General features: G+C 39.0%; 2 protein-coding genes across 7 annotated transcripts in view; one reads left to right on the plus strand and one right to left on the minus strand.

The window, feature by feature from the left end:
* The window catches only part of celf4 (CUGBP, Elav-like family member 4), a 99,820-nt gene extending 93,373 nt beyond the window's left edge, over positions 1–6,447 (plus strand). For 3 of the 4 annotated variants that reach the window (XM_088422976.1, XM_088422979.1, XM_088422978.1), the window contains exon 14: positions 104–6,447. The gene's annotated coding sequence lies outside the window, so the exon portion shown is untranslated. Of the gene's footprint in view, positions 1–56 lie in introns of all 4 variants that reach the window. The other variant, XM_088422977.1, reaches the window with a different exon arrangement.
* kiaa1328 (KIAA1328 ortholog) lies at positions 1,350–27,739 on the minus strand. 3 transcript variants are annotated; one of them, XR_015866574.1, is made up of 12 exons: positions 27,671–27,739; positions 26,837–27,093; positions 26,657–26,757; positions 26,422–26,537; positions 19,455–19,579; positions 17,570–17,901; positions 17,120–17,338; positions 16,867–16,962; positions 16,691–16,770; positions 15,929–16,037; positions 7,010–7,590; positions 1,350–1,525 (listed from the first exon to the last, which is right to left on the minus strand). XR_015866574.1 is itself a non-coding variant. In XM_088422975.1 (11 exons), the coding sequence occupies exons 1-11, from the start codon at positions 27,723–27,725 to the stop codon at positions 7,362–7,364; spliced, it is 1,719 nt and encodes a 572-aa protein (XP_088279101.1). In that variant the 5' UTR covers positions 27,726–27,739; the 3' UTR covers positions 6,774–7,361. The 3 variants fall into 3 exon arrangements, 1 of the variants encoding a protein (XP_088279101.1); XR_015866575.1 differs by lacking the exon at positions 1,350–1,525 and adding an exon at positions 6,101–6,726; XM_088422975.1 differs by lacking the exon at positions 1,350–1,525 and having other exon boundaries at positions 6,774–7,590.
* Between the last annotated feature and the right edge of the window lie 256 nt (positions 27,740–27,995).

A 27,995-nucleotide genomic window follows, 5' to 3' on the forward strand; every position in this document is an offset into this window, starting at 1 on the left:
TTGTCACGATCAGTCAATTCTTTTCACGTAAACATTCTCTGTATTGTGTTTTCCAGGTTTTGTAAAGCTGAATTATATGTTGATTATTTGCCTCCCGCTGTAGAACGCAACATGTGGAACACTGAGGCCGCTTCAGAAGGAGAGGACATCGAGGTACAGAGAAAGCTGTCAGACTCATGGAAAATTCCCTTTGGATGTACCGAAAACTTTGGAACTCAGTCAGAATTTGGACCACCTCGGTTTGCCCCCGGACCCTTTCTTCTGCACACACAGTATCGACACACACACACACACACACACACACATGCACCATTCAGAACCCTGCTTGAATGACAGCTACCTTTTTTGGACCACAAAAACTTTCACTTGAACAATGGCGGGGGGGGAAAAAACGTCAAAGACATAAAACACTTTCAATGACCAACCCTGATGAACTGTCAAAGGGAACAACGGCTGTCAAAAAGTCCAACAAGAACAATATGAACTTTTTAGATAACCGCATAGAGGATTGCTGAAGGCGCTATTTTTTGGTCTGGTTTGCTTTTGGGCCTATCGACTTGATACATCAAGGAACAAATTCCAGAGGAAAGACTTGTAAGTATGACATTATCAGGATATAAAAAAAAAAAAAAAAAAAAAATTGGTTTGGATTTGGGATGGCCGTCTTTAGCTTTGGAGTGCCTGTCCGTTTCCAGGGGATACCATTGCCAAGGAGAACCATAGCAACGGTCTCCAGGGAGTCTTACCTGTCATTCCTTAGTTGTTTTAGGGACCAAAAGACCAAACGTTTTTATTGCTGAGGACTTGTAGCTCTAATATACTTGGACCACTGCATCTCTTTCAAGAGCTGTACTCAAAACTAGTGTACATTTCCAATATATATACACATACAACACGTCTGTGTATATATACATATATATTGCCAATACGCTTTTGGAATACAGGCAAAACTATGTCGGATGACCAAAATGAGGTCTCTCAACTTTGTTAGTTTACAATCACTCCAAGTTATTTATTTGACTTTGTTCGTGTTCTGGGGGGACGGAGAGTGCATGGGATGGGATGGGCTGCTCCGCATCACAGCCTTATCTTTTTTAACTTTAACATCCTAACCTCATAGATAGAGAAACATCAGAAACCTTTGATCTATATGAACTTGTTTATATTTGCAGTGCATATATACGTATAACGAGCATTCAAGAAAATGTATTCATATATTCGGCGTATATGGATAAGCAGATATTAATCACGAGCAAATACATATGTACTTATATGCACATATTTGATATATGTGTGTGTGTAAATAGAACAGCTACTGATGATGTTGGGCTGTAATTTTTTTATTTATTTTGGGGGGTGGGGAGGGAGTTGAGGAATTGGAGACGCTGCTCTGCTTGGGACGAATCGCAAATCTGGCAGCTCCCAAAAACTGCAGGCATTCCGTTTTCTGATGATCTGCTGACACACGGTATGCGGCGGCGCTATAGGATTCGTGCGTAGGAATGCACGATAGTGTAAATATTGTCTGAAAATGCAAAAAGCCACATCTCAGTAGCAGGCTTCCAGAAAAATCAGGCTGAAGTATTTTAGAGGAAAAGGACAATTATCTTCGACTCTATTCCAAACATATCGTTTATGCTTTTGCACGCGCATACACACACACACACACACACACACACACACAGACAACTTCTCTTTGAAACTTGAACCAAAATGAATATGTGTCGCGACCCTTGCTCTCTCCTGCATTCAGAAAAAAAGAAAAAAAAAAGTGCATGTAGCGTACGGGCTGTCACCATGTCGAGGTGTGCCTTGTCACCTGCAAAATCTGCCAACACTGTGCTCTTGTCTAAAATTCAAGAAAAATCACACACACACACACACACACACACTTCTGCAAGCAGCCAGCGCACTATTATGATGTCAAAACTCTGACCGATTCCGTATCGCCGCTCAGATGTGTCGTGATCTTCGATGCATGCTCCATCCACGTCTTCTAAATTGTATGTACAGTATAATCACGCATTACGCTTCAAATACAAGTGGGCATTATCGCACCATCAGAACTGCGGGCGAGGTAACCCGTGACGAAGTCAAAGGTAGGCTTAACCCTTGTGCGGTGTTTTGCATTGAAAGAAGTCATCAGGGAGCAAAAATTTCAAGCAGACGGTGACAGCGTCTTAACTCAATCAGTGCCATGGACGAGAATTCTCGTCTTTTAAAATAGTAATGAATAATAACATTCTGGTCAAATACTTTTTTGTCTTTTTAATGGCGAAGAGCTGACACCCTTGACTAATGCTTACCTAATAGCCAACCTTAGGTAAGCAGTGTAGTGCTAACTGTGACCATTGGATGGCAGTGTTTCCACACATACATCTATTCTAACTGATGAATGGAAGTCAATCTTTCATATGGCAGCACCCATATATATATAAACATAGCACAATATTCCGTTGGCCTTGAAAAGTGAGTAAAAATGCTAAGTATACTGGCCCTCTAGACGTTTTTTTTTTTTTCCAAGAACGCTTGGCACTGAAAGAGTTCAAGTTCAACATGGCACGACCACTGAGTCATCCCACTAGCAGGAATGTGCCATCTCTCGGATAAAATGCTACAAGAATGATGTGGAAATAAAAAGAGCCAAAAATAGTCAAAATACTGCACAAGGGTAATGTAAAATTGTAAGTGTAGGCAATAAATGGCTTCCAGTAGGTAACCTGCAACAATTCTTGGTATGACGCAAATATTTTAGAGCAGGGGTCTCCAAAAATAATGTTATATTTTTAGTTGAAAATGTTCGATATGAAGCTATCATGAACATTAGAATCAGTAATAATAATTCAAATACATAGTTTCCTGCGGGACACGTAAAATGAGTTGGCGGGCCAAATCTGGCCCCTGGGCCATGAGTTTGACACCTGTGATATACAAGAATGATATCTGGCTCTTTTTATTTTACTCGGGAAACAGTTCACATAGCAAAAAAAAAAAAGTTGGAGATCCCTGCTTTGGAAAATGTTGCCTTATAGTCCAAACTCTTATGTAGAGGTACAGTACATCCAAAAAAATAAAAATAAATAAAAGCGCTGGAGTGTAGCAATAAATGTGGAGAAAAAAAACTGTTTATCTATCATACTGACTGCACACCTAAAGTAGGTTTCGTATTACTTTCGAATACAATTGAAGGTAATGGTAAAATATACAGTATGTACAAAAGGTCAACAGAATTATTGGCCATGCAGCTGCTGGAGATAACGCAATGAATATTTATTATTATGTGAATTTTTATAAGGCTATATGATACTGGAAGACAATGCTTCCCGTTAGCAATGGTTACTACTTCTCTTATAAATGATTGATTATTCCGCATCACAATAAGTTGGGTTGTTAAAAAAACAAAACAAAACATCGAAGAAGTGAACTTTTCCTGCCAAAAATGTTTGCTTTGACTTCCGAGGACGCCTGCGCAGGCTCATAAAAACGCCCCGAGCACGGCGAGCGCCGCAAAGAGCATCTTTGAGCGAGCAACACTAACGGCTTTAAGTCAATCAGCTCAATATGCGCTGAGCCCGCTTTGACTGCAATGCAAAACCACACGCACACACAAAAAAAAAGGATTCATTCGAGCCACAGGTGGTAGAATGCCAAGCACATCATCTTCATTCGCCCGCAACTGTAAGCTACACGTTTACAAGAGGAAAAAAAAAATAAACAAAACGACAGCAGACAAAGCAGAAGTCCGAATATAAATATATATATAGATATGTAAACATAAACCGATGAATATACTGTAAATGGTTTCTTTTTTTTGCTCTGTTCTCCTCTGTACATAGGTTTGCATATTTTATAGGACTTTTACTTCTATCTACAAGGACTGGGTAAAATACTTTAAATACTCAAAAAAAATATATATGAATGAAAACATGGTAATGCTCATTAAAACCAGGTACAAAAAAAAAAAAAAAGTTGCTAGGATACAGTGCGAAATGTAGGACCTGACCAAGGCATTTATCCAGAAAACCGTCAGGGAGAGCATTGACCTCAGTTAGAGCTTAGACACACCTTGACCTATTTTCTAACAGAAAAGACTTTAATAGGTTCTATTCATTTCTGTATTTATTTTCCAAGTCATGTCCGAGATGATATGCATGCTTTCATGGCATTATTTTTCTATGAGTTGGTACGTGACCAAATAGTTTTTTATATGACATGCATCGGGCCACTGTTGCGGTCCGCAGATGATCATTGTTCCTGCCTTCAGCACTTCTTAGAAGATGGAGAAAACGGCTCCTGTTGACCAAGCGATGTCAAAGACACATTTGAATATTCCTTGTTTATTTATTTTTCGGGGCAATCTATTTATTTATTTATTTATTTGTGTTATTTATTTGGATCTGTGCTGTGTTTGACTCAAGATCTGAGCTCTATTATCGCCACCGATGGGGTCTTGCTTAAAAGTGCCACTTTGTATCACCGTCACATTACCTCTCCATGCGTTTGACGTCGCTAAAGAAAAGAAGAAGAAAAAAAATACAACCGACTGATTATTCGACTTCTGGTGAACATTTGAAAAGCGATGCAGTAAGCTACTGTTTTTCGAAGCCTTATGTACATTTTTGTTTTTAACATTTGGAAATTAGCTTCACTGGTTTAAAGGGGAACTCAAATCATTTAGCCTACTTATGCAGTATATTGTATATAATAGTAATGTGTGGTGATGGGAAAATGAAGCTTCATGAAGCACTTGTGAATTTTTTTCACTCCTCCGGATGGTGCTCTGGGTTTAAAGATGCATTTTAGTCGTAGAAATGTATTGGATTTCCCGAACGTCTTTGAACTAAGCGTGCCAGCTAGAGGAGTGGAAAAGCATCACAACTGCTTCATGAAGCCTCATCTGTCCATCACTAGTAATGTGCATATCAAACCTGGTTTCCATCTCATCAAAGTAAAAAAATATATATAGAAGATTCTTTTTTTTTTTTTTTTTTAATGGCCGCTTCTAGTTTAATGCTCCCTTCTGAACTAATTGTACAATCAGACATTTGCCTTGGGATTTAAAGTGAGTTTCTGTAATGTAAAGAGATGAATTCTTAATAAAAAATAAAATCAGTGACATCAAATACTAGGGATGGGACAAGACGCAAATCCCACGAGACAACAGCTCTCACGAGATTGAGTCCACGAGACGAGATTTGGGCAAAAGTGTGTATATGAAATTATGCCCAATTTAAATTTTCCAGATTTAACGGTTTTCTTTTTATTGGGCAGACTGCAAGAAAATTCACAAAATTCATTTTTTTTTAACTTAAATGTTATGTTTTAGACAGGTTTCTAGACATGTTATTTTTTCTGTGAAACAAAGTGACGTCAGACCCACAGAAGGCCCATTTGACTCAGCCTGGTATCTTCAAAAGTGATCGGTAGGAACAGCAACCGTGTCAGGATGTCGGCATCAAAGTGTGCACTCATTTAAATTGCCTCTCAAGGGGCACTGTTAGCTAGCGGCTAATTTATGCTATAGACACTTCACTAAACGTTGGCAACAGCAGTACCATAAAATTTCAGCATTATTTGGTCACATATTTAGTGCCATACATTTTGGCCTCGAATTGGCAATTGAATGGATTTTTTTAACAATGTTGCATTTTTTTAATGTAAAGAAAGTGGCAACTCCTAACTCACTTCGTAAAGGAAGACGAGTTTGTTCAATACAAAGTCAAGTGACTGTTGTAGAGGCATGCTTCTGAAAGAATTTCAAAAAATAAAAGTGACCCAAGGCATTATTTTGAAGCCTTGGCTGGCCTTCTCACCACGTTTGCCTGCGTGTTTTACTGTCATTCAACGCATTCCCCTGTGTAGTCCATTCTACTTGCCCCCCCCACAGCAAATCTCGTGGCATTTTAATCTCGCGAGATGTCGTCTTACAAGATCTCGTCCCATCCCTATAAAATACCATTTAGTCATATTAAAAAAAAAAAAACAACCCTGTTTTCCTTCCCTTTTCTGCATCTTGTTTTGTATTATTTGGCAGAGCTCTGATCTTGTTCAACTGTCTTTTACCAAGAGCAAAAGTCAATGAAATCTGCACTATCCCATCGAAACAAAACTGATTTACCGTCATATTTTTGTGCTGTGAAACTATTCCTTTTTTTTTTTCCTAAACTCTACAGTGACTGGAAAGGCATCATGTGGTTTAAAAGTTACTATGGAGATGTATTTCCAAATTTCAGCACATATGGAGGGTGGGGAAATGAATGTTGCATAATTCAGCTTTGCCAGGTTGCTGAAGAACTAAGCTTCTGATAGGCCAATGCGCTTTCGGCTCCTGCCCGACTCTCAAGAAAGACTGCACCAATTTCTTGTTCCCTTGACTCCTCTTTTGTAATTTTCAAATGAATGATGCGTCTCAGCTTAGGCCAATAATAAAGCACAGTCTAGAATAAACGGTCCTGTGTGGCGTCTTGATTTTCAGGATACTGGAAAATATAGTTTTAATGGCTTGAAATATTGCACAGGTTATTTGAGACGGCTTAATTAATATACTTCAGATACAAGTTGTATTTGTTCCCTGACCACTCTTAACTCAAAACACTGAAAATGTTAAATCGCCCTCCCCATTGGGGTCACTGAAAATTAAAATAAATCATTGCCATTGAATGAGTTGAGCCATTGATTAAATCACTGCAACGCCTCCTGCCATGAAAGACCTCCCACCAGGGGGCACTATACCCACCATGAAGAAACACAAAGAAGACCACTGTAAGTAAACAGCATTTTTTTTTTATATTATTAGCAGAATGCAAATAGTGTAAGCTTGAGTGTTGTTCATTGTCTGCCTGGATGGGTTTAATGCACTGTTTTGTGCTCAATTATCTGTTGCCTTTAGCACTAAAACGCAGCAAAGACAGATTCGATTTGTTGAGTGTTTTCAATGGTGTTTTGCAACGTGTTAGCATTAAGCTAGTACAGAACATCGCAAAGCTTTGCAGTTGTTTGAGATACTTACAATTCCATTTGATGCTTTAGTTGAACAGTAAAGCAACGGTGTGGTATTTGAAGCTTGAAGCCTCTTTTCTGAAAGACAGGTAGTTGAGTTCAATTTCTGCTCTCAAGTCAAAGCAAAAGATCAGCCAAACTTTAATAAAAAACTCATGTCTCAAGGCACCACTGTAATGTCACTTGGTAAGCAACTATTCCCTATCTCCGCAGATGTATGATTAAAAAAAAAAAAGGAATATATATATATATATATATATATATATATATATATATATATATATTCCCTCAAAAAACACTGATCTGTGATGTGTGGCTAGATCAAGCGAGTAAAACTTTCCATTTTTCTTTTTTTTTTCTTGTCAGCAAATAAAGAAAATATCCTCCAATATTTGGCTTTCTTCCAAGTCCTGCAGGCAATTCAGACGATAAGGCACCACAGGGGTACGCAGACTTGTGCAAATTGGTTTGGGCGTAGTGAGGGTCGGTTCGCGTTGCGATGATTTGAGCCTCCAGGATGACGCCTTGCTTTGCTCATGTGTTGCAATGGGACTTAAGTTGTCCAATAATTCAACCACAGAGAAGTTCATCCTGGAGGGGATAAAAAAAAAAAAAAGAGTAATGTTGATGATGTTTGATTCAATATACAGTGCATTCTCTCTGCTGGGCATGTCATAGCCAGAGCGCTTTTTAAAAAAGCCTGGCAGTTTTCCGGTGGACTGGGGCATTGCCACACAAACAAGACTTCCAAACAACATACTGTAAGCTCAAGCTTAAATGTGAGGAAGCTGAGATACCAAGAAACAGAAATGCAAAGAGCCACGTTCAACATGGGGGTCTAGCTAAAATATTACCAACTACCTTCTGCTACATAAACACAAATAAGTCATTGATGATGAACTATGGACTGATTTCTAAAATGAGATATTTTTTTCACCGGATTGTAATGTGTCAAGCAACATGTCTATTTTTTTTTTAATATAAATTTCCATATATGGAGCGTAGGAGATTATAAGGCGCACCGGAGTATAAAACGAAGTCTTAATGAACAGGTCTAAATTTCCAAATATGGGTTATAAGGCAGATTTTTATGATTCTCAACAAACAGGTTTAATTTTTGGACATTTTCAGGCATAAGGCATACTCAGTAATCGCAATGCAAAAAATAGCAGTCTCAATGAACAGGTGCAGTTTTCAAAATTAAAATAAATATATATAAGGCACAGTCTCAACAAACATGTCACTTTTGGGAAATTTCCAAATATAAGGCAAATTTGGGTAAAAAGCACACCCGAGTTCTCAAATGCAGTCTCAATGAACAGGACTATTTTTTTTCAAAATTACAATACGGAACATATAGGGTACACTGGTTTATAAGGTTATGTGGTGAAGTCTCAATGAACACGCTTATTTTTTGAAATGTTTATACATAGGGCGAATCAATTCATAGGACGCACACCAGGGAGGAACGAACCAGTGCAGCAAACTTCAAATCGACATCCATACACCGAGGACACTAATGAATTTTGAGTGCGTCTTAGTCCAAAAAAAATACAGTGCAAAATTTCTTGTAGCTATGAGAGGAACAAAGTGCAAGAGAACCTGATGCCGTGTTGCCTGGAATAGAAATGAGGGAATGTGCAGTGAAATAAATAAAGCAAAACAAAGAAGATTAGGCTAATAGAGATTCAATCCCTCAGTCTGTCTGGCTTGATAAATTATTCAACGTATACACACTGGAAGGACAACCATTCCAAATAGAAAACATGAATTCTTCAACGCATGCTCCAGTGAAGTTGCTAACATAATTCTCTGCTCGTTTAAAGGCGCATCCATTTGCATGGCATGCAGCGCCGCTCGCAGCTCCCCGAGGTGAGGGCCGCCGCATTTTGCCATGTGCTTATTCTGCCGTCCCCAAACACCGCGCTGCGGATCATTTAGTACCGGTCCGCAGAGAAAGGAGAAAAACTTTCTTTTTTTTTTTTTTTAATTGTCATTTCATTTGCATTCAGCCGTAGACAAAATTACCATGTCAGTCCCGAACTCCCCAACTGTCTCTACTGCTTTTTCATGCACCGGTAAACCGCAAAGTAACAGAAAAAAAATGTATGCAACAGAAGACATTTGTACAAGGAGCTGTGCTGAGTGTTGACGTTTCAGATGTGATGAATATAAGTTAATAAACTTGCCTTTAAAAACAGAATAGGTTTAGGGGTAACTAAACCCAAGAGACAGATAACCTAACGAATGATAGAAAACTCAACTAAAAGCCAGTTGTGGCGTAATAATTAGTTTGCTCAATTTTGCAACAGTCAGTGATGACATTTAAATCCGGCTCAAAATTTGCACAGTGATTTTCATTAAAAATCTTATTTGTTTCATCGTTATTAATTTTATCTATGTTCTTTCCATGAAAAGATACCATATTTTCCGCACTATAAAGCGCACCGGATAAGGCGCACCCTCAATTAATGACATATTTTAAAACTTTTCCATATATAAGGCGCACCGGATTATAAGGCGCACCCTCAATTAATAACATATTTTCAAACTTTTTCAATCACAAAATAGAAATAGTCAAAGTAATAATAATAATATCTCAAATAATAACTCTAAACTCTCAATAGCACAATAACTCAATGTCAATGTGACCTTTTAGGTGCGCCTTATATTCCGGAAAATACGTTATATGAATAAGTGTTTCTATTATATACACTACCTATTAATAATTTATTTTTAGTTATATATGATATTATATAATTTTAGGTTGGGATAAAAAAAGTATACCGTTACCATGAAGAATAGCAATTTTAATACACACATATTTTTCTGTGAGGTTATCACCTGTTTTGTCTACAGTATATATATATATATATATATATATATATATATATATATATATATATATATATATATATATATATATACACCGTTCATGACAAGTTAGGAGTATTGTGAAAGACTCAGTAGATGTCATACACACACACATCCACACACAGTATTTGTTTCTCTTGAGAGATTTTAGATTTTTGGCGAAGGGAAGCATTCGCATTGGGATGATAGACACACCTCATTACGTGTTTTCGACGTGTTCAGTGTGCCTCATGCAAATGTTCCGTACCTAACTTATTGTGAATACTGTGCGTACTGTAGATACACATTTATATATACATACATACTGCTTTTACACTATTTCCTTTTAAAGTGAACTAAAGTGTGAACATATTTGATTGACAATAGACAACGCTTAAGAGGGTCAAGTCAGCTGAAAGAGGGTAACTGTAAAAATACATTTTAAAAAGCACAACGATGGACATGAACTCAAGTAAGTTCATGTATTTCCCTCATTTGGTTCCCTGCCTGTCAACAGGCGCAGGAGAGAGTGAGCAAAAGTGAGAGTGACTGGCCAAGAGAGGGAGAAAAATTGAGAGATGGAAAGCAAATGCAGCTTTGTGGAAACAGAGGAAAGCAGAACGGGAACATGGGGGAGGGAATTTGGCTAGCTTCCGTCTGGCGAAATGTGAGAATTTGCATTTTTATTTGTTGATTTATTTAACGGACAGGGCTCTCAAACAGCCATCCATCAACAAACGACATGCTGGTAATGAATAATGCATCACTTAACGGCGGTCACAATCTATAACAAGGGGTAGGGCGGGGGAGGGGGTACAGTTTGGTCAGGGTGGTGCGAGGGTGGGGCGGAGGGGTGGCATAAGGCAGAAAAAAAAATGCCAGTCAAGATTCAGAGGGCTTCAACTGTGTACTAGAGACTTTGTGACTTTCCGCTTTGTGGTACAGCCAGGTATTGATATATCTCAAGGGACTTTCAGAAAATCCATCAGTGCAGCCTGCATTCTCAGAAAAAAAATAAAAATAAATAAATCAGCATGGGCACGAACAGATGTTCTGTAAGTCAATGTAGTCAGAAAACAGCACGTGTCTGTCCTGGCCGCTTTGTATGATTTGGCTAAAAGAGCGAATCAATAATTAAAGAACCGAAAGTACACTACAAAGCGAGCTGTAATTTAGTACCCGCCTGCCACGCTTCAACAAAAGAAGGCTTCGGTTCACTTACATTTAGTTTTGGGTTTACTTTTTCTCTGATCTGAGTCAACGACATTGAACCAAAACTGCAGCTTGTTGAAAACCTTAATGATTATACGGACAATCTATCAAGCTGCAATCCACTAGAAAAAGCCGAATGCGCTGTAAAATCCGACTTGAGCAAATGATCTTCATTTGCACAGTGAAAAGAAAAGAGGCCCTCAGAGACGATTGCGTTAACATTCATTTGCACGAAAATAGAAAATGAGGGTGCTAATTTGTATCCAGTTTCAATTGGTATATTTTCATTATTGGTTGGTTTCTTTTTTACTTATATCTGAGTTTATAATTGTTATTTGGAATGTGTGTATATATATATATATACAGTATATTTTTTATTACAGCAGTTTGACCCTGGAACAGCTGAATTTAAATACTAATATTTACTATTGGAGTACCGCTTCAAGACGAGGACAATGTTTAGATGGAGTCAAAAGTCTGGTTAAGTTTCAAATTCAGGTTTCTGTAATTATGACAACCTGATCAAATCCGCAACATACGATCATGACATAAACGTAATTTTGACTTCATACTTTCTAATGTCAGTATCACATATTCATGTAACTCGCCACAGGTTTCCGTCTCACTCCAAAAGTGCGGCTTTATGCTGTGTCATTGTTTTCAAGTTAGGCTCGAGGCTACGCTAAACGCTAGCAATAGGCATCGTACGATAAAATGCTAGCGTAATTAATTCGCTTTTTTAGAGCTTCGAATTGGCGATTGAATGTGATTTCAGGACAAGGTTTTGTTATTTATATCGTGACTCTTGAGCAGCAACAGGTTTTGCGGGATAAACTCAGGTGTTGTCGTACTTTCTGGAAACAATTTCAAAATAAAACCCTCTGTGTCAAAATACATACAAGCATTTGTGTCCATACATTATTCGGTACGATCGGATCTATTTTTGAGTTTTAGACTAAATCTCTTCCCATCGCTGCTTAGGAACAATCACGGCCGTGAAAACGCAATCGCTACCGACGTCAACACTAGCAAATGTTCGACTCTTGGTGGACTTAACCTTAATGCATATGCATGGACACATATTTGGGTCGGAAGAGGGCTAATCCATGAGTCTTTTGGGGAGTTTAAAAATATTGCCAATTTTGGGGTTTTGAAAACCTTATTGACTGCATGTAAATGCAGCCATCGACCATTCTGAGATTGACCAGTGTCCAAGTACTGCTTGGGTTTTGCCACTTGAGGTTCTACAATAAAAGCAAAAGCTTGAAAGAATCTCAGTCAAAAAAAAAAAAAAGACTCATTAAAAAAAAAAAACAACAACATTGTGAGTTCTAAGTTTACATACACTAACTAGCACAACTGTAGGCACATTCCAAATCATCCTTGTTCTTTCCCATTTATCCTTGCTTTGCTCGTGGGTGGTCTGGTCGCTAATCAAGCGTTCACACACATATAAACCTCAGGGCAATTTAGAGTAATCGGTGGAAAAAAAATCATGTGTTTTCACAATGTGGGAGGAAGGCAAAGTACCGAGAGAAAACCCACACAAGCACTAACAACTTGTGTACCATGCCACCCAATTCTCTCCATATTTTAAGTAAAATGAAACTGATTTATTCTTCCTACGTTTACAGTGCTCTTCCCATTTAGTTTGAAATATGTCCACACTGCTCTGCATGCCTTCTCGCTTGTAACTCTCACTGCTCCCTTTCATTAAAGATCGCCGTCTCACCCTGGCGCCCTTATTCATTTGCAGTCCAAACAGTGAGATAGAAGGAAAAAAAAAAAAAACTATAATGGCCAAAGCATATATTCCGCATGTCAATTTCTCAGCCAATCAATAGCATGCGTGTAATGGCAGACAAGATGGAGATGAGATGGAACTGTCTCATTACTAACTGGCACAGGATTCATGAAAGGATTAATAAGGTCACTTCATGTTAACCCATGCTTTGTTTGCCAATTTGCACATTGAGATTGAACGCTTTAAGATCAGATGGCCCACACGGGCATATTGTTGCTAGGTAAACTAGCTTCATATCGCACGTCCAATGAATGATCGTAATTGCCCAAACATAAGATGCGCTTTTTTTTTTTTATTTCCCCAAAATGAAGGCCAAATGTATGGGTGTGTCCTATAAACGGTAACTTAAAAGATTTTTTTTTTCGACATCATTCAAGAAAGATTGATTCGTCAACCACATAAGCCGAGTTTTGACGCACAGATGTGCATTTTCATATCGGCCGTATTCTTAATTTCAATAATTACTGTAACGGGACGAGCTAAAGGGGGATATCAGTTTACTGTTAGCAGCAAGTGCCGGTTGCAGCTAAAAGCAGCTCGTCTTAGCTGATATTGTTGCCGCATTATTTTCCAACAAAAGAAGCAAGCAGACTGAACTAACGTTCGAGTCCATTCTTGTTCACACACAGGAGAGGATCATGTAAAAGTTATGCCGTCTCTAGCCGATACAATTAAAAGTGCACTGGTTACAGAACAATGAAATTTGACTCGTTTATTAACTGCAGTATTTTGGCATTTACGCGCAGTCATGAACTTGGTGAAACACGGATGCTGATCAACTTTGGGTATTTATGGTAATATGAACTCGAACGGCGTCCCGACGAAAAAGGAAAAGCAAAAGCTTCCAAAGTGTTCAACACTGGCGAGGCGTTCACTGACCGCGCACAATGTGGCAATCTGAAACACGCTTAACTTATCGCATAACAAATCCGTAACTTATTGATACGAACACAAGAAAATAAGAGTATGCAAAAGATCCTATTTATTCTGTTTTGCTATATTTTATACATTGTTGCCAAAGTGTTGGTGCATTTAATAGACGGTAACATAGAAAATACCAGAATTTGACCCCCAAATTAAAGCTGCGTCTTATACACAGTTGCGTCTTACATTTGGGGAATTATGGTATTTGAGTAAGAATGACCGGCACCATTTCATCCACCTTCATATATAGGAGAAGCTATTTTTGTCCACTTCTTCATGCCGTTCACATCATGAGACCAAGATGACACTATTGCAAAGCTTCAAACAGGATGTTCTCAGAGGGACGTGACCACTCAGCTTGGAGTGTCGCAGAGTGTCATCTGCATCTTGCAAGAGAGACACAGAGAATCTAGAAAGTCTCAGAAAGGCCTGGAAGTCCATGTCCTTGGAAATGTGAACTTTTATGAGAAGTGATAACTCTATCCCTGTTCGTTAACATCAAGCTCAGCACTACGCAAGTGTTAATGTTGATTTCCTTATATTCTCAATGAAGAAAAAAATAAAATAAAATCGGTTACCGTAGTTGGTTCATGTTCATGTTATGTTAATGAATTCATTGTAAAGATACCAAGTGGTTTTTTGGCTAGAGTTATCGTCGCTAGGTGACAATTTGGAACCGCTAGCTGACAAAGCTAATAGACGTTAGGCTGTTAGAGTACATTCTATTCAGTGCCATGGACGAGAAATCTCGTCTTTTAAAATAGTAAAAACAATAATGATAACATTCTGGTCAAATACGTTTTCTTATGGAGAAGAGCTCACTGACTTGACTAATGCTTACCTGATATAAGCCAATTGAGCACTGTAGTGCTAACTTTGACCATTGGGTAGCAGTGTTTCAACCCTTATAACACAGCTATTACCTACATCATTTCTAACTGAAAAACGGAAGTCAATCTTTCATGGCAGCACCCATATTTACATAGACATAGCACGCAATATTCTGTCGGCCTTGAAAGGTGAGTGAAAATGCTAAATAAACTAGCCTTCTCGAGATTTCCTTTTCCAATAAGACTTGGAACTGAAAGAGTTATTTGTGATGCTGAGCTGTGCCGGCGGCCCAAAATTTTAGCTCCCGGGTAGCGGCCCAGACATATAGTCCTGAAAAGTACTGTAGATTGGGCACATGGCATGCCAATTAAAGATTAGAATTGAAGCCCAAAAGTGTACCGAACTTTTGTGAATTGCACCTGCTCTCAATATCCTTATTCATCTTTCCATTTGGTCCCATCTTACGCTTGCTTCAAATTTGCAGCGTTGTCTCACTTGCTTTTAACATTGCCGCCGCTTGCTTTCGCTGTCTCATTACTGTTGCAGGAAAAGGAGGGAGGGCAATGTGTGCATCCAGGAGTCTGTTCAATTACACCTGCTGCAAGGTCCCCGCCAGGCGGACTAATGGAACGCAGCATGTCTCCTGACAGGCTGGCCGCAGTGCTAGCTAGCCCAGTAAAAGCTTCATTTAGCATCTCACAGCCGAAAAGTTAGCTCAACTAAGATGTGTCATAATTTACCCAGGCAAAATGGAAACTCCGCAAAAGCCTGTTTAAGGGGTTGGTGTACTACAACGTAGCTCCTTGGAGAGCGTTGAAGGAGAATATGCATCATAGGTCATAGGTCATTCATTTCCTTGACAACATCATGTTGATCTCACTTATATTTTTGAATTAAATAGTTAATCCAAAAGGTTGGCTAAGCACCTTTTTGATCCATTTGTTTTAATAAAATATACCTTCATTGGATAAATGTGTGCTGACTGAAAAAAATTTTTTGGGCCATTATCGTCCAGCTCTATGCACAAATTTTTGTCTGCACTAAGCCCTAACATCCATCCACCCTGGAGCCTATCCAGTCAAAGGAAACAATTTAGAATCTTTAGTTACCCTGACATGCATTTGTGTGTGTGTGTGTGTGGGAGGAAGCCATATTAGCCACAGTAATGAAACATAGAGGAAAACGCTATACAAAATACCTTGAACCCATGTTTGACAATGATTTTTTGGGGGTGTCACGTTCACAGTTCTTTATGCATCTATTTTTTTTCTGTGCGCAAAATGTATGGTCCAGTTGAAAGGTTACCGATTTTCAGCTGTCTTTTGAGTGGCAGCTCCACCGTCGAGCTCCGCAGGGCTTGCGGGGAACTCTACAGGGGATGTGGCTGTGTCCTTTGTTGCTTGCACTGCAGCATCTGTTGAGAAACGTGCACTCTGATTTACACTATAAAGTCAGGGAGGCTAGAGTAACAGCAATACAACACAGGATATATTTGCAGGATGTGAAGATTGACAATCACATCACCTGAGGGGCTCAGCTCCAAGATAACATTTAGATATGTATACAAATCACTTGCCAAGGCTCAAGCGACAACTTAGTGTTCTATGAGGAGGTACGGAAAATAGGCACGAGTGGCTTGGGGCTTTAAGTCTCAGATGACAAGAAAGTAAAATTGCACCCTTGTAAACAATGAGGCAGCGTGACATAGCAGCAATTTTATCAAAAGTGGCAAATGGCGTTTCATGAACAGAAGAGCAAATAAGAGCGCTGAAAGCTCTTCTTGATAACATGAACGTTTTCACTCTTTTCCTGACTGGCTCGGACACAAAAGAACTGGCTGCTTGTCAAGCTAGCACGATGTAAATTACTATTTGGCAGCGGGGCCACCTATTTGTGGATCTGATTGGCCCTTAAAAACAACTGCCAGAACATTTGTTCAGTCACCTTCCAAGTTTCACTCGCGCTGACCCTTTTCCAAACAATTTCTATTAGCTCGACCTCAAATTCATTGGCTAGTGTGGCATGTCAGATTTGCCATGAGAATCAATCGTTTTTTTGTTAACTCACCACAAAAATGGAGATTTTTCTCCAACGGGGCAGTTTGCGAAGAGTTGTCGTGCAAGCTTTTTTGTGGAGGATGATTCTCTCTGTCACACACGCCGCGCAAATCACACAGCGTTATCATCAGATATTTTTAAAAAGAGACCTCAAGAATTTCATTCTTGTTCGGCTACTCGCTTTACCTGGAAGGAAAATCTTGGCCGTTGAGAGGGTCCAGCTGTGAGGTTCCGTTATTAGCCAATGAGCTGCTGTGTTTGGATTGGCATGCTTCTTGAAGCCTGACAGAAACTAAGAAATGATGTTCTGCTCCCACACATTTGAGCATTATAGCATGAACGATGTATTTTTCCACTTTTTATACTGCTTATCCTCATTTTGGTAGAAGGAATGGTTTCCAAATAACTTTTTTTTTTTTTGAAGATTTTTGGAAGCTACCTTTTGCAGTCAAGACGTGACTGGCACAGCTGCTGATTCTGTCTGCTGAGCCGCGCCTCCTGCTCAGCCAGACGTGTCTGCAGCTTCTCTCTCTCCATCTCCAGCTGCATCTTCTGCAGCAGCAGCTGCTGCCTTTTCTCCTCCCAGTCCCCATCATCAAGCAGAGGTTTGGACATACCGTTCTTATTCTCATGGGCCAAATGATTCTCTCCATGGTGTCTGTATGGTGAGGTTTCATGAGTTTAACGCCCAAATTTGTTTCCGATAAAGTGTGTTTTTGCTTTCAAGTTGATGCTAAATCAAACTTGGAACGTTAATTTGAGTATAGCAGATAATATAGCTGAAGTTCAATAACTGCACTTTGGGGTTTTCTTTTCTTGTGACATGCTGCATGGTGTAACTGAGCCGTAGCCCATTGCGCAATTATTTATAGTTTTAAAAGAACCGTACCTTTGGCTGAAGGTGCTCTCGCAGCTTTTCTCACGGGAATGACCTTTTTTTGCGCATTGCTGGGTGCCGTAGCCACTGCCTTGGAAAGCTCCTTGATAGTGGTTCTGATGCTCACCAATTGTCTCACCGGCATCAGTTGGATAATTCTCACTAAAATGGGAAGCGGGCCTAGGAATACCGACAGCTTGCAAGGCTTCTCTTCTTCCGCTACTCATCCTGCGCACTTGAGGTTGATGTGTCTGAGTAGCAGCAAGACCGAGGTACGAGCCATCAAACAGTAGGCCATTAGCTTGGCTAGTAGTTTCACTAATGGTTTTTTCACTGCTCAGCACCTGGACACACAAGAAAAATAATGAATGTCTTTTGACCAACTTAGGAGGCTTCTAAAAAATGTATGTGGCGTTTCGGCCAAACAGACAAGGCTGTTTTATAACCCATGGAGCTTAATATCGGGCCGGCCAAAAGCGAAATTTGTCAGCGCTGAATTATGCACCATTCACTCAATTTGCGCAGATGTGCGGGTAAAAACGTTCCCCACATGCATGCTTGGGAGGCCGTTTTCTTCCAGCGCACATAATTACAATGGCGCGCACCATACTATTACGCTTACCGTACCCTGTTTGGACCTGACAGAGGCAGTAAGATTAAGAGGCCAATTTTCGAGTGAGCATTACTGGCAGGTAAACCAAGGTCAGGCACATTATGAGATAAACATAAGGAGGAAAAGCCCATCTTAGAGTTGACTAGGGGAGGGAGAGTGTGACTCATTTGCTAAGGGTCAGAGAGCAGGCAAACACCCATTATTCAGAGCCACAGTGGGACAATGAGGTTGCCCATGTCATCTATTCTATCTCCAGATGCTTCTGCTGAAGAGTGCCTTCCCTTCTCAAGTGTGACCTTGACAGACTTTTACTGTGGTGTAATCATATTGAACCCAGTGACTTGGGGGGACTTCTACACTCAATTGATATGCATTCTTTTGGCGCTTAGCCATGAACGAGCTGTTGCGTGAGGTCCCGCCGAACATTTTACCAGCACGGCAACTCACGCATGTCAACTTCCATGATGTTTGCTGTACTAAAATTCCAAATGGTCAAATGTAATCAATAACAACTTTTGTGATTTTGCAAGCATGTGCATGTTACCGAACCCTTATTACAGTAAAAAAATAGCAGGTAACGATAATATATAGTGCTTTTAAATCGCTTTTAACATAAAAGATTCATAGCTTGTGCATAACTTGCTTAACCATTGTGCGCTATTTTGTCCAACAGTTTTATCTTTAAATTAAAGGCATTACATATCGAACAGAAAGCATTGGAAGAAGACACTAGGGAGCTGAAATTTGACCCTGATGGTGACAACATGTCAAATTTCAAGATGGCACGTCCACTATTTATCACACTACCAGGAATGGGCCATCCCTTGGCTAAAATACTGCCAGACTGATGTGGACAAAATGACCCAAAATGGTCAAAATACTGCACAATGGTTAAATGTCACAATTACCTCATTCAATCCCAAAGACAGATTTTTATGTATCTTTCATTAGTTTAGGCATTCAATCCTGGGCATTGTTTATTTATTTATTCATCCAGGCGTTAGGATAAAGAATGGTCAAAAAACGACTCACTGAATGAGCGAAGTCGTAATTATTGTAAACATGTCTTGTAAAGCATTCTTCCAGCTTTTTGCCACTTTTGCAAAACATCGCGATTTCACGACTCAGCTCATTTTCAAATCTTCGATTTTTAAAATGACAGACAGATTAATCAAATTCATTTGATTTATTGCCCAGCCCTAATTTGCCTGGTTCAACATATATGGAAATGCATTTGACACACTTGTCTTATCTATTTTTTTTTTTTTTTTAATGTAAACAAACCTTATAGTGAGCTTGTGTTTGGCTAAGTTCAGCGATGGACTGGTTGAGCTTTATTTGTTGCTGCGTAAGGTATTGTTGGTAGAGCCCAAGCAGTTCCTGACACTCTCTGTACTGCCGCTGAAGGCCTTGTGCGACAGTAAGTTAAGGAAAAAAAACATTGCACAGTCAAACAAAAATGTAATTACTGGACTGAGATGAGAATTTGCACTCTGAGAGTAGTGTTGAAAACAAAGATGTTTTTTTACATTCCTGATGAAACAGTTGACACTATCGTTAAAAGTCTGTTTTAAAGTCTGCCCGATGTGTGACTTGCTCAGAACATTCGACAAAAAAGAAGAATGTTGACATATTTATTAATTCATTCATTTGTACTAAAAATGGCACACATTTCTTACTGTACCAAATATTTAACGTAGTTAAAAATATTCATATATATTGTGTTCAATGATAAAAAAAAAAAAAAATAGAGCTGTGATTTTCATACTGTGATATTTTTGCCCCTGGTAAGGCAGGATCTAATTTCAGGGGTATGGGCATTGTGTTTCATAACTATTCCTTGTTTTTATTTTTGATTTGTTTATTCATTCATTTCAATATTATACATCTTTCTTGATGTACCCAATGATCAATATTTAGTTCAAAAATAAAATGAGATTGTGTTCAATGAAAAAAGGAGTTGTAATTTTAACACTGTGATATTTTTGCTCATATTTATCACTCCATCAGAATATAACATCAGCCTGTCTATTGGACAACTAATTATACTCTCGACCGGGAAAGTAAAGAAAGATCGAAAGAAGGTCCAGAAAATCAAGAGTTTGTGTTCTCGCACAGAATTCTCGCCATCTGGTTCGATCCACGCTGCGCTGAGCCGAGCCGAGCCGAGCCGGGCAGCGCCGTAGCCGGCTTGGTGCCAGACAGAGAGTTGGCAGATACAAGGAAACTAATCTGGAGCGGAACTACTGCTGCGCCCCAGGAGCCCACTAATGACAGTAGCACCATCGCACCACACCGGCACATACAAAGATAATGAGTACGAGATACACAGACAAACTCATACATATTCAATAATCAACCTCCGTCTTATCCTGACTTTCTAGGACACGCACAAACACACTGAGGCACGAGAGCGCCATTTCCCCACCTGCGCTAACACTCCCACACAAACGCTACAATAAAAGCAAGTCGTGCACACACACCCCCACCCAAGTTGACCATAAAGTGTGTTTCCTCCAGGCCATATATTTTTATGATGGTGGCCCCGCTACCCCAGCTGATGAGTTTCTCAGCATCAGTTTAAAAAAAAAAAAAAAAAAAAGCCTAGATATTAAGAGGAAATCAAAGTTCAAAAGTAGAGTCGTATTGAAGAAATAGTTGGCAGAGCACTCCATAAGGAAACAGTTTGGTTGTTAGAAGACTTCAATCAGGTTGAGGAAATGAAACGGAGGGGAGGAAAAAAAGCGAGGTGGGGGGGCAATTTTGAACTGAGGAGCCGACACAAGACAAATGCAATGCGGCAGCTTCCATAAACATTGAGAAATGTGAGGAAACACATTGATTGAACCCTCCGTCTAACTAAGCCCCTCCCAGCACTGATAATGTCTATGGAGGTCTTGCCGGATGAAAGGACATCACAAGGACATCACATCATGTAAACCGTTGCTGGGAGCTCTATTTATGCAGCATGAATAAGGAAGGCTCTTGCAGGAGAGAGAAACTGAATATGCGTACACAGCCGTGATTGAGTGTGTCGTGTGTTGCCAAATGCATGCTGTTCATATGTCAAAACATTAGAATAAAATACAATTTCCCAGGATTTCTTACCCCTGAAACAAATTGTTCCCCGGCCGTGACATAAATATACAATACAGAACATCGCTTTGAATATAAATAGTCGGCTGGGAGAAAAAGCAAACAAAAAAAGTATACAATGAAAGAATGCCGAGCTGCCAACCTCTAGAAATTCACTTTCGGAGCAATTTGTCTGGATTCTCATATTTTTAATCTTCGTTTAAGAACATTACCACAAGGACCCTGTTACCGCAGTATATTTTATTATTGGACTAAAGGAAATTTGCAAACCAATCAACTTTTCATAATCATTGCTCTATAATCGTAATTTGTTGTTACTGTATTTATTGGATCAAGCATGTAAAGACGAGAACGCAGTCAAAGAAAAATTCAACAGTAAAATTATTTTTCCTTCACATGGAATATATTGTGCTCCAACAGCGATAAATCCATCCATTTTCGGAGCCGCTCTTCCTCACCGGGGTTATTGTTGAAACATTTGTTTACGCTGTTTCCATTCTTGACAAGTCAATAGCTTATTTACCAGGGAATGTGCAAAATATCGAAATGCAATGTTTTACAGTGAAGCTAGTCGATATGGTCAAAAAACAAATTCTCTATTTGTTCCCTCGCCACTTTGCGCTTCACTTTTTGCGACTTCAATGCAAATGCATGAGGCTGGTGTGCAAGAGTAGAAAAAGAAGTGGTGCATGTGTGCTGAAGTGGTGAGTAAAACAAAATGACTTAAATGACTTTGTGCTAACTATAAATTCTTCTGATAGGGTCTATGTTTGTTTCTCATTGCTGATAAAATCTATGAAAAGTAGCCTTAATGAGGGTCATGTCTAGTTGTTAGCGTCTTGCTAACTTTGGAGGGGTCTGTTTGCATTCGGACAGTTGGCACCCCGATCGAATATCGTGCTGTGCAAATGCTTCGCGAGGCTTTATTTATCCATCACTAGGGGTTAGCTTTGTGCTAACAATAAATTCTTCTGATAGGGTCTATGTTTGTTTCTCATTGCTGATAAAATCTATGAAAAGTCGCATTAATGAGGGTCACGTCTAGTTGTTAGCTTCTCGCTAACTTTGGAGGGGTCTGCTTGCGTTCAGACAGTTGGCAGCCCTGATTGAATATCGTGATTGAATATCGTGCTGTGCAAATGTTTCACGAGGCTTCATTTATCCATCACTAGGGGTTAGCTTTGTGCTAACAATAAATTCTTCTGATAGGGTCCATGTTTGTTTCTCATTGCTGATAAAAATCTAGTAGCATTAATGAGGATCACGTCTAGTTGTTAGCTTCTCGCTAACTTTGGAGGGGTCTGCTTGCGTTCGGACAGTTGGCAGCCCTGATTGAATATCTTGCTGTGCAATGGAATCCTCCCACGGCACGTGAAGATAAAGCATGCTAACATGGTGACGCACAACAAGCACCAGAGTCAATCTGATCCAAGAAGAGGAATACTAACAAAATTCCACTGTGCCGGATGCTACAAAAACAGACTTTCTCCACATCCTTGGGCATCAGCCAAGGGCCAAGTACAGTACTCGCAAATTGCCAACAATAACTTTCTCCTCCCCCCTGCTCCCCAAATACTCCAAATCAAGAGGCTTGTGTTGAAGATCCCTGTCAAAATGATTCACTTCTCTGTCAGGCTGAGACTGAAATGAAATTATAAAATCCACTTCAAGGAGGAACAAATTTGCACAGGAGGGGGATTGTAAAGCCTACTTTAGCACACAGAATCAAACAGATTGAGCTTGAAGAGGAGTGTAGGACAAAAAGAGGCGGAGATTGATGCCCACAAATGTGTTTGGAAGGAAGCAATGATGGTGAATTAATTGAAGCTGACAGCTTGCATAACCTTGTAGATGCAACTCAACCCTAAGAAAATATGCATTCAAACTAGAGGTACGCGTTCAGTGTAGAGTTAGGGTATCAAAGTACTGGTAGTGTTTCCAACTTGAGTTGGGGTTAAAAATTTGGACGAAAAACTAGGTTTAGGTTTCTCTCAGGTTAGAAACAGAAAGAAAAAAAACGGGGGGAAAATCCCTCTATACATGGTCATTTTTTTTCTTAAAAAAAAAAGCATTGTCTTTTTTTTTTTAAACTTGTTTGATCTTATACATGGCAGTTTTGGGGGGTCCGGAAAAAATCCATTGTCCTTTTTCCCAGAAAAAAAATTGGTCCATGAAAGGTCTTATTAAAATAAAAATTACATATTAGACTTGACAGTTGTCTTTTCAAACAGCTTTTTTCCCCCAAAACAAAAAGACCTTACTATACACCAGTGCTTCTCAATTATATTTTGCAAATTGTATACGTATACCTAAATCTCTATATATTTCTGATATCGACACAAGGAAAAAGCAACATAAACCGTCTTTCAACAAACAAATGTTGACTACTCCCTTACTTTTACAGCTTTTATATAGGTTAAAGATTTGTCTAAGCAGAAGAAAAACCCAAGCGTTTCAAAGTGCCTGAAAGAAATGAAAGCCCCTCCACTCCCCGCGCCAAATATAAATAAAATCATTATCTATAAAAATTGTCTACGTATACCTAAAACTGTATCAATTTGAACCGTAAGACAAACAGCAATATAAGTAAACTTTCAACAACTGTTAACTACTTTTCACACTGTTTATACAGGTTACAGGTTAGACTAAAACAGAAAAAAAAACAAGGACATCAAAAGATGGCAATCCTTATTCTCTCACAATTACACTTCACATGGCAAAAACAGATCCTTTTCCCTAGGGTCACCCCCCGCCAGCATTGCCGCGCAACCCCCCCAGGGGGGCCCTCCCCACTATTTCAGAAGAACTGTGATACACAACCATTAAAATAAACCTTATTATACAAACTATACTATTTTTAAACCCCTGACAACTCCTCAACTACATGGTGTTTTAAATGACTTATTATAGATGCATAGTGCAATGTGTTTTTTTTAACATCCGTGCAAAGCATTTAAAAAACAACAACAACATGCATCAAATAGAGATTTCCTTTTTTTTAAACTGAAAAAAATGTGGACTAAGAAGTGAGAGAAAGTGAACGTGTTTAAAAAGAAAAGTTTACAGTTGGGCACGCATGTTAAATGTAAAGACAACATGAAAGCATCTCCGAGCATCATTGCAGCACCCTGACATACATGAAAATGGATAGCTTGATCTACGCCGCCTCCGGATTTCCTCTACTTGCGGCTCCCGCTGTGCTTTGTCGATGGCCACGATGACCTCGGCACATAACAACACACTTTAGAGTACGAAACCCGAAACGAATTCATTTCAATTGGAAATGTCAGCCGAACGCCCAAATATCAAGGTTACGTTTTCTCTCTCATCCTTGGTGGCTTAGAGGGAAAGTATAGCCCAACATTTCTTACACTCTGTCAACCCTGAACCTTGGTTAGATAAGATAAGCTAAGGCGTAATGGAATTAGATTTGACAAGTCTCTCATTCAGCGTGTTTGCCTTTGGTGTCTCCTTAACCTTTCTGTGAAGTGGCAGAACCTTATCCCCGAGAAGTGCGTTCATGACTCTTGCTCACACTTTAAAAGTCTACGTTATCCCCCCCCCGAGGTGCTGGGAACCTAACATTTTTCTCTCTCAAATACCTTTTAATGGAGTTTAGAACTTTGGTGTAAATGCCAAGTCTGCAAGCCAGAGAACATTTAATTGAGCTGTGCCATCCTAATTTAACGCACTTCCATTTCCAATCATACCATTTACCAGCAGGGTCAATTACTCTTCATATTTTGCAGCAATTTAACCGCAACTGATTACTGCGGGTTAACCTGAGTGGAATTTGAAAAGAAGACAGCAGGGTGCATAAAACATAATAACGTTGTTATCCTGAAATTGGTGCAAAAAGAATAGTCTGGCTTTCGGTGTGCGGCGAGCAACTGACATCCAATGCGCAAAGGAAAGGTTACAAAAACATATTGAAAAGACACACAATAGTCTTCTTAGTAAATACCAAACTTAATAGATGCTTTCGAGTTTGGGCCATTGCTCCAACCGTGAAATTGATTTTGTGCACAAAAGCAAATAAGCTGCAAGCATTTGCAAAAGACAACTGTGGCAGGCGTCAAAAAATTGAAATGAATCTCCCCATTTGTCAGCCTCGAGTAGGAATTCAAGATTTGCACTGACTGTACTGTACGACGCCTTACCTGAGACAACAGCGCCCCCTGTTGACTCATTTCCATATAAGAAGTACACCAGTCGAACGTGATTTATTAGACAATATAGTTAGTATGTATTAAATATGCCCTCACAAAGAAAATACTAATTTACTTCTGTCTTAGCCCCTAATTAGATTGTATATATGAGCCTAATATTGTTGCCATGGACTATAGATTTCTCATATCATCTCATCATCATTTTTCCACATCAAGTTTTTGATATACTATGTTAATGTTTTGTTTTTAAGTTTGATCAACACAAAAGCTTGAGCTCGACAGGTTTTACTATATGTTGTCATAGCATAGATGACTTTTTATAGCTTTAATCTAACCTTTAATCTAACCTTTGTGTGTATGCGTGTAACCTAATGTGCGACAAACAAAAAGCATCTGACAATGTTTACTTGCATCTCTGATTTTAAAAATCCATTTAAAAATGCGTTGACCTATGTAATGGAACAATTCTAGCAAGCATATACTCTGTCCTCTCAAAAAACCTAAATTATAGCATTTTACAGCGGCAGTAGAACTCCATTCATTATACTGCCTCCTTGTGTACAAGGCAGGCAAACCAGAAGTAATAGCAAAATTAAATGAATTGCAGCATTAAATCATTATACACAAACAGATTACATGTTTACGTTGTATTTTATTGTGCTATGTATCTAAGACTGTGTGAAGTACAAAATAACAGAGTGCTATTTTTCCTGATCACAAAAAAATGGGGTGAGGCTGTGATAAATTAATATTATTTTTCTTTTCATTTCAATGTGTATAGATGATTTTAGAAATGTTTTGAGTAATGAACATGATCACGGAATTAATTTGATTAAAATTTCTCAAGGCACTAATGTATCCGGTACAGTCAGCTTTAAAATGGTCTACATTATTCTCCTCAAAAAATGAGCTCAGTTGGAAACAATTACAGATAACAATAATTAATCACCTCTATTTTTTTTGTAAATAATATCTTGAAAGGATACTTTCTCTTTCATGTGCGATTTCCAAGTTCTGTTGCTCAAGTTGTTGGATCTTGCTTTCAAAATTATCATGTTCATCTTGAAGGCGCTTCACCGACTCGTCCTTCTCCTCACTAACTCTAGAGGGAAAAGAGAATACCACATTTTTATACATTAATAGCTGAAAATAGTTTTTAAAAAAATGGCATGAACGATTTCATTTCAATTGCATAGGAATTAGTTTAATATAGTTAAGTACCTGGCTAGTTCTTCAATGAGATTTGCAATGCGCCGTTTGTCTTCAGGACAGAGATCTTTCAGACTGACTTGGCTCTGCACACTGCTACTTTCAAACGCCACCTAGGAAATATCAATGTTTCACATTCAGTTCATCCATGTGATTTGCCAACAGGGTAAAAAACAAAGATAAAAGCCTTACTTGTTGTATAGGGGGCGTACAACCTAGCGTTGGGTAAAGGCTGTTCTCGGTGGTTACGGACGCACTGGAGAAGGCTGATGCATTTTCCTCAAAGTCAGAATTATATTCATCATTTTGTACATAGCTCTGTCTTTTGCCACCTCGATTTAATGATGTGTCAACCCTGCAGTCAGAGGTGCGCCGGGATTTCAGCTTGGTGCTTTTTTTACTTGAGGTACTTGTTCCGCCTGGCTGGCGAGAGACCATTTTGTCTCCTCCTAAAATTGGAGGAAAAACAAAGTAAGTTTGACATAGATGTTCTGCAGGTTATATATTTTTTTTAATCAACAGAAACAAAAATGGCAGATTGTACCCCACCTGTCAAAATAAATAAAGTTTCTTTAAAATATAAATGTAAATTAACACTGGTTACTTTAATAAATAACCTAAATTTCATCGTTAACACGCATTCTAAAATCATACTAACCCCAAAAGCAGTTTAGCTTCTTTTTGAATAGTAAAAGCAGCATCAATAACCATAACATCAATATTAAACATTGGCGTTACGCAGGGTTGTCAAACTGAACAGCATAAGTTGTTGTTTCTATTTGCATGTATTTCTGTACAGAAACAGAAAGTATAAAGAAGAACCACACAATATTGGGACTTCCTCAGACGCAGTGCCAAAACTTAAAACTTAAGCATTCCAGTTGTGTAGTACAAGTTAATTTGTTTTCGCTCTTTTGATACTTGACTACTGAATACATTTTAGTTAGTTTTTGAAATAACGTGCATAAAGCCACATCATCATGGTTGGTTGGTAGAGCACGCGGCCTGATCAATAAATAATCTTACCATTTTTTGTCCAACGTATTCCAGATTTTCCATTCCATTTTTCGGCAGCCGCCATGTTGAAACAACCGCCGCAAGTGACAATGAACCAAAACCTTGCTAAGAAAAATTAGGCTCCGCCTCTTAGTCAAATACGGAGATTTGATTGGCAGGTTTTCAAGAAGAGCGTTTTCTATTGGCTTACATAGTTCGTTTTTTTATCACCGACACGCCTCATGGAGACTGCACAATAACGCGATATTTATCAAAATGTCATTAAATTTTATAATAATCAATAGCTGTCGTGATCAACATCTTTTTAACAGAGGATATATATACATGTGTGAGT

This window comes from Hippichthys cyanospilos, chromosome 9 (assembly GCF_059441005.1).
Source record: "Hippichthys cyanospilos isolate Australia breed blue-spotted pipefish chromosome 9, RoL_Hcya_1.0, whole genome shotgun sequence".
NCBI lineage: Eukaryota > Metazoa > Chordata > Actinopteri > Syngnathiformes > Syngnathidae > Hippichthys > Hippichthys cyanospilos.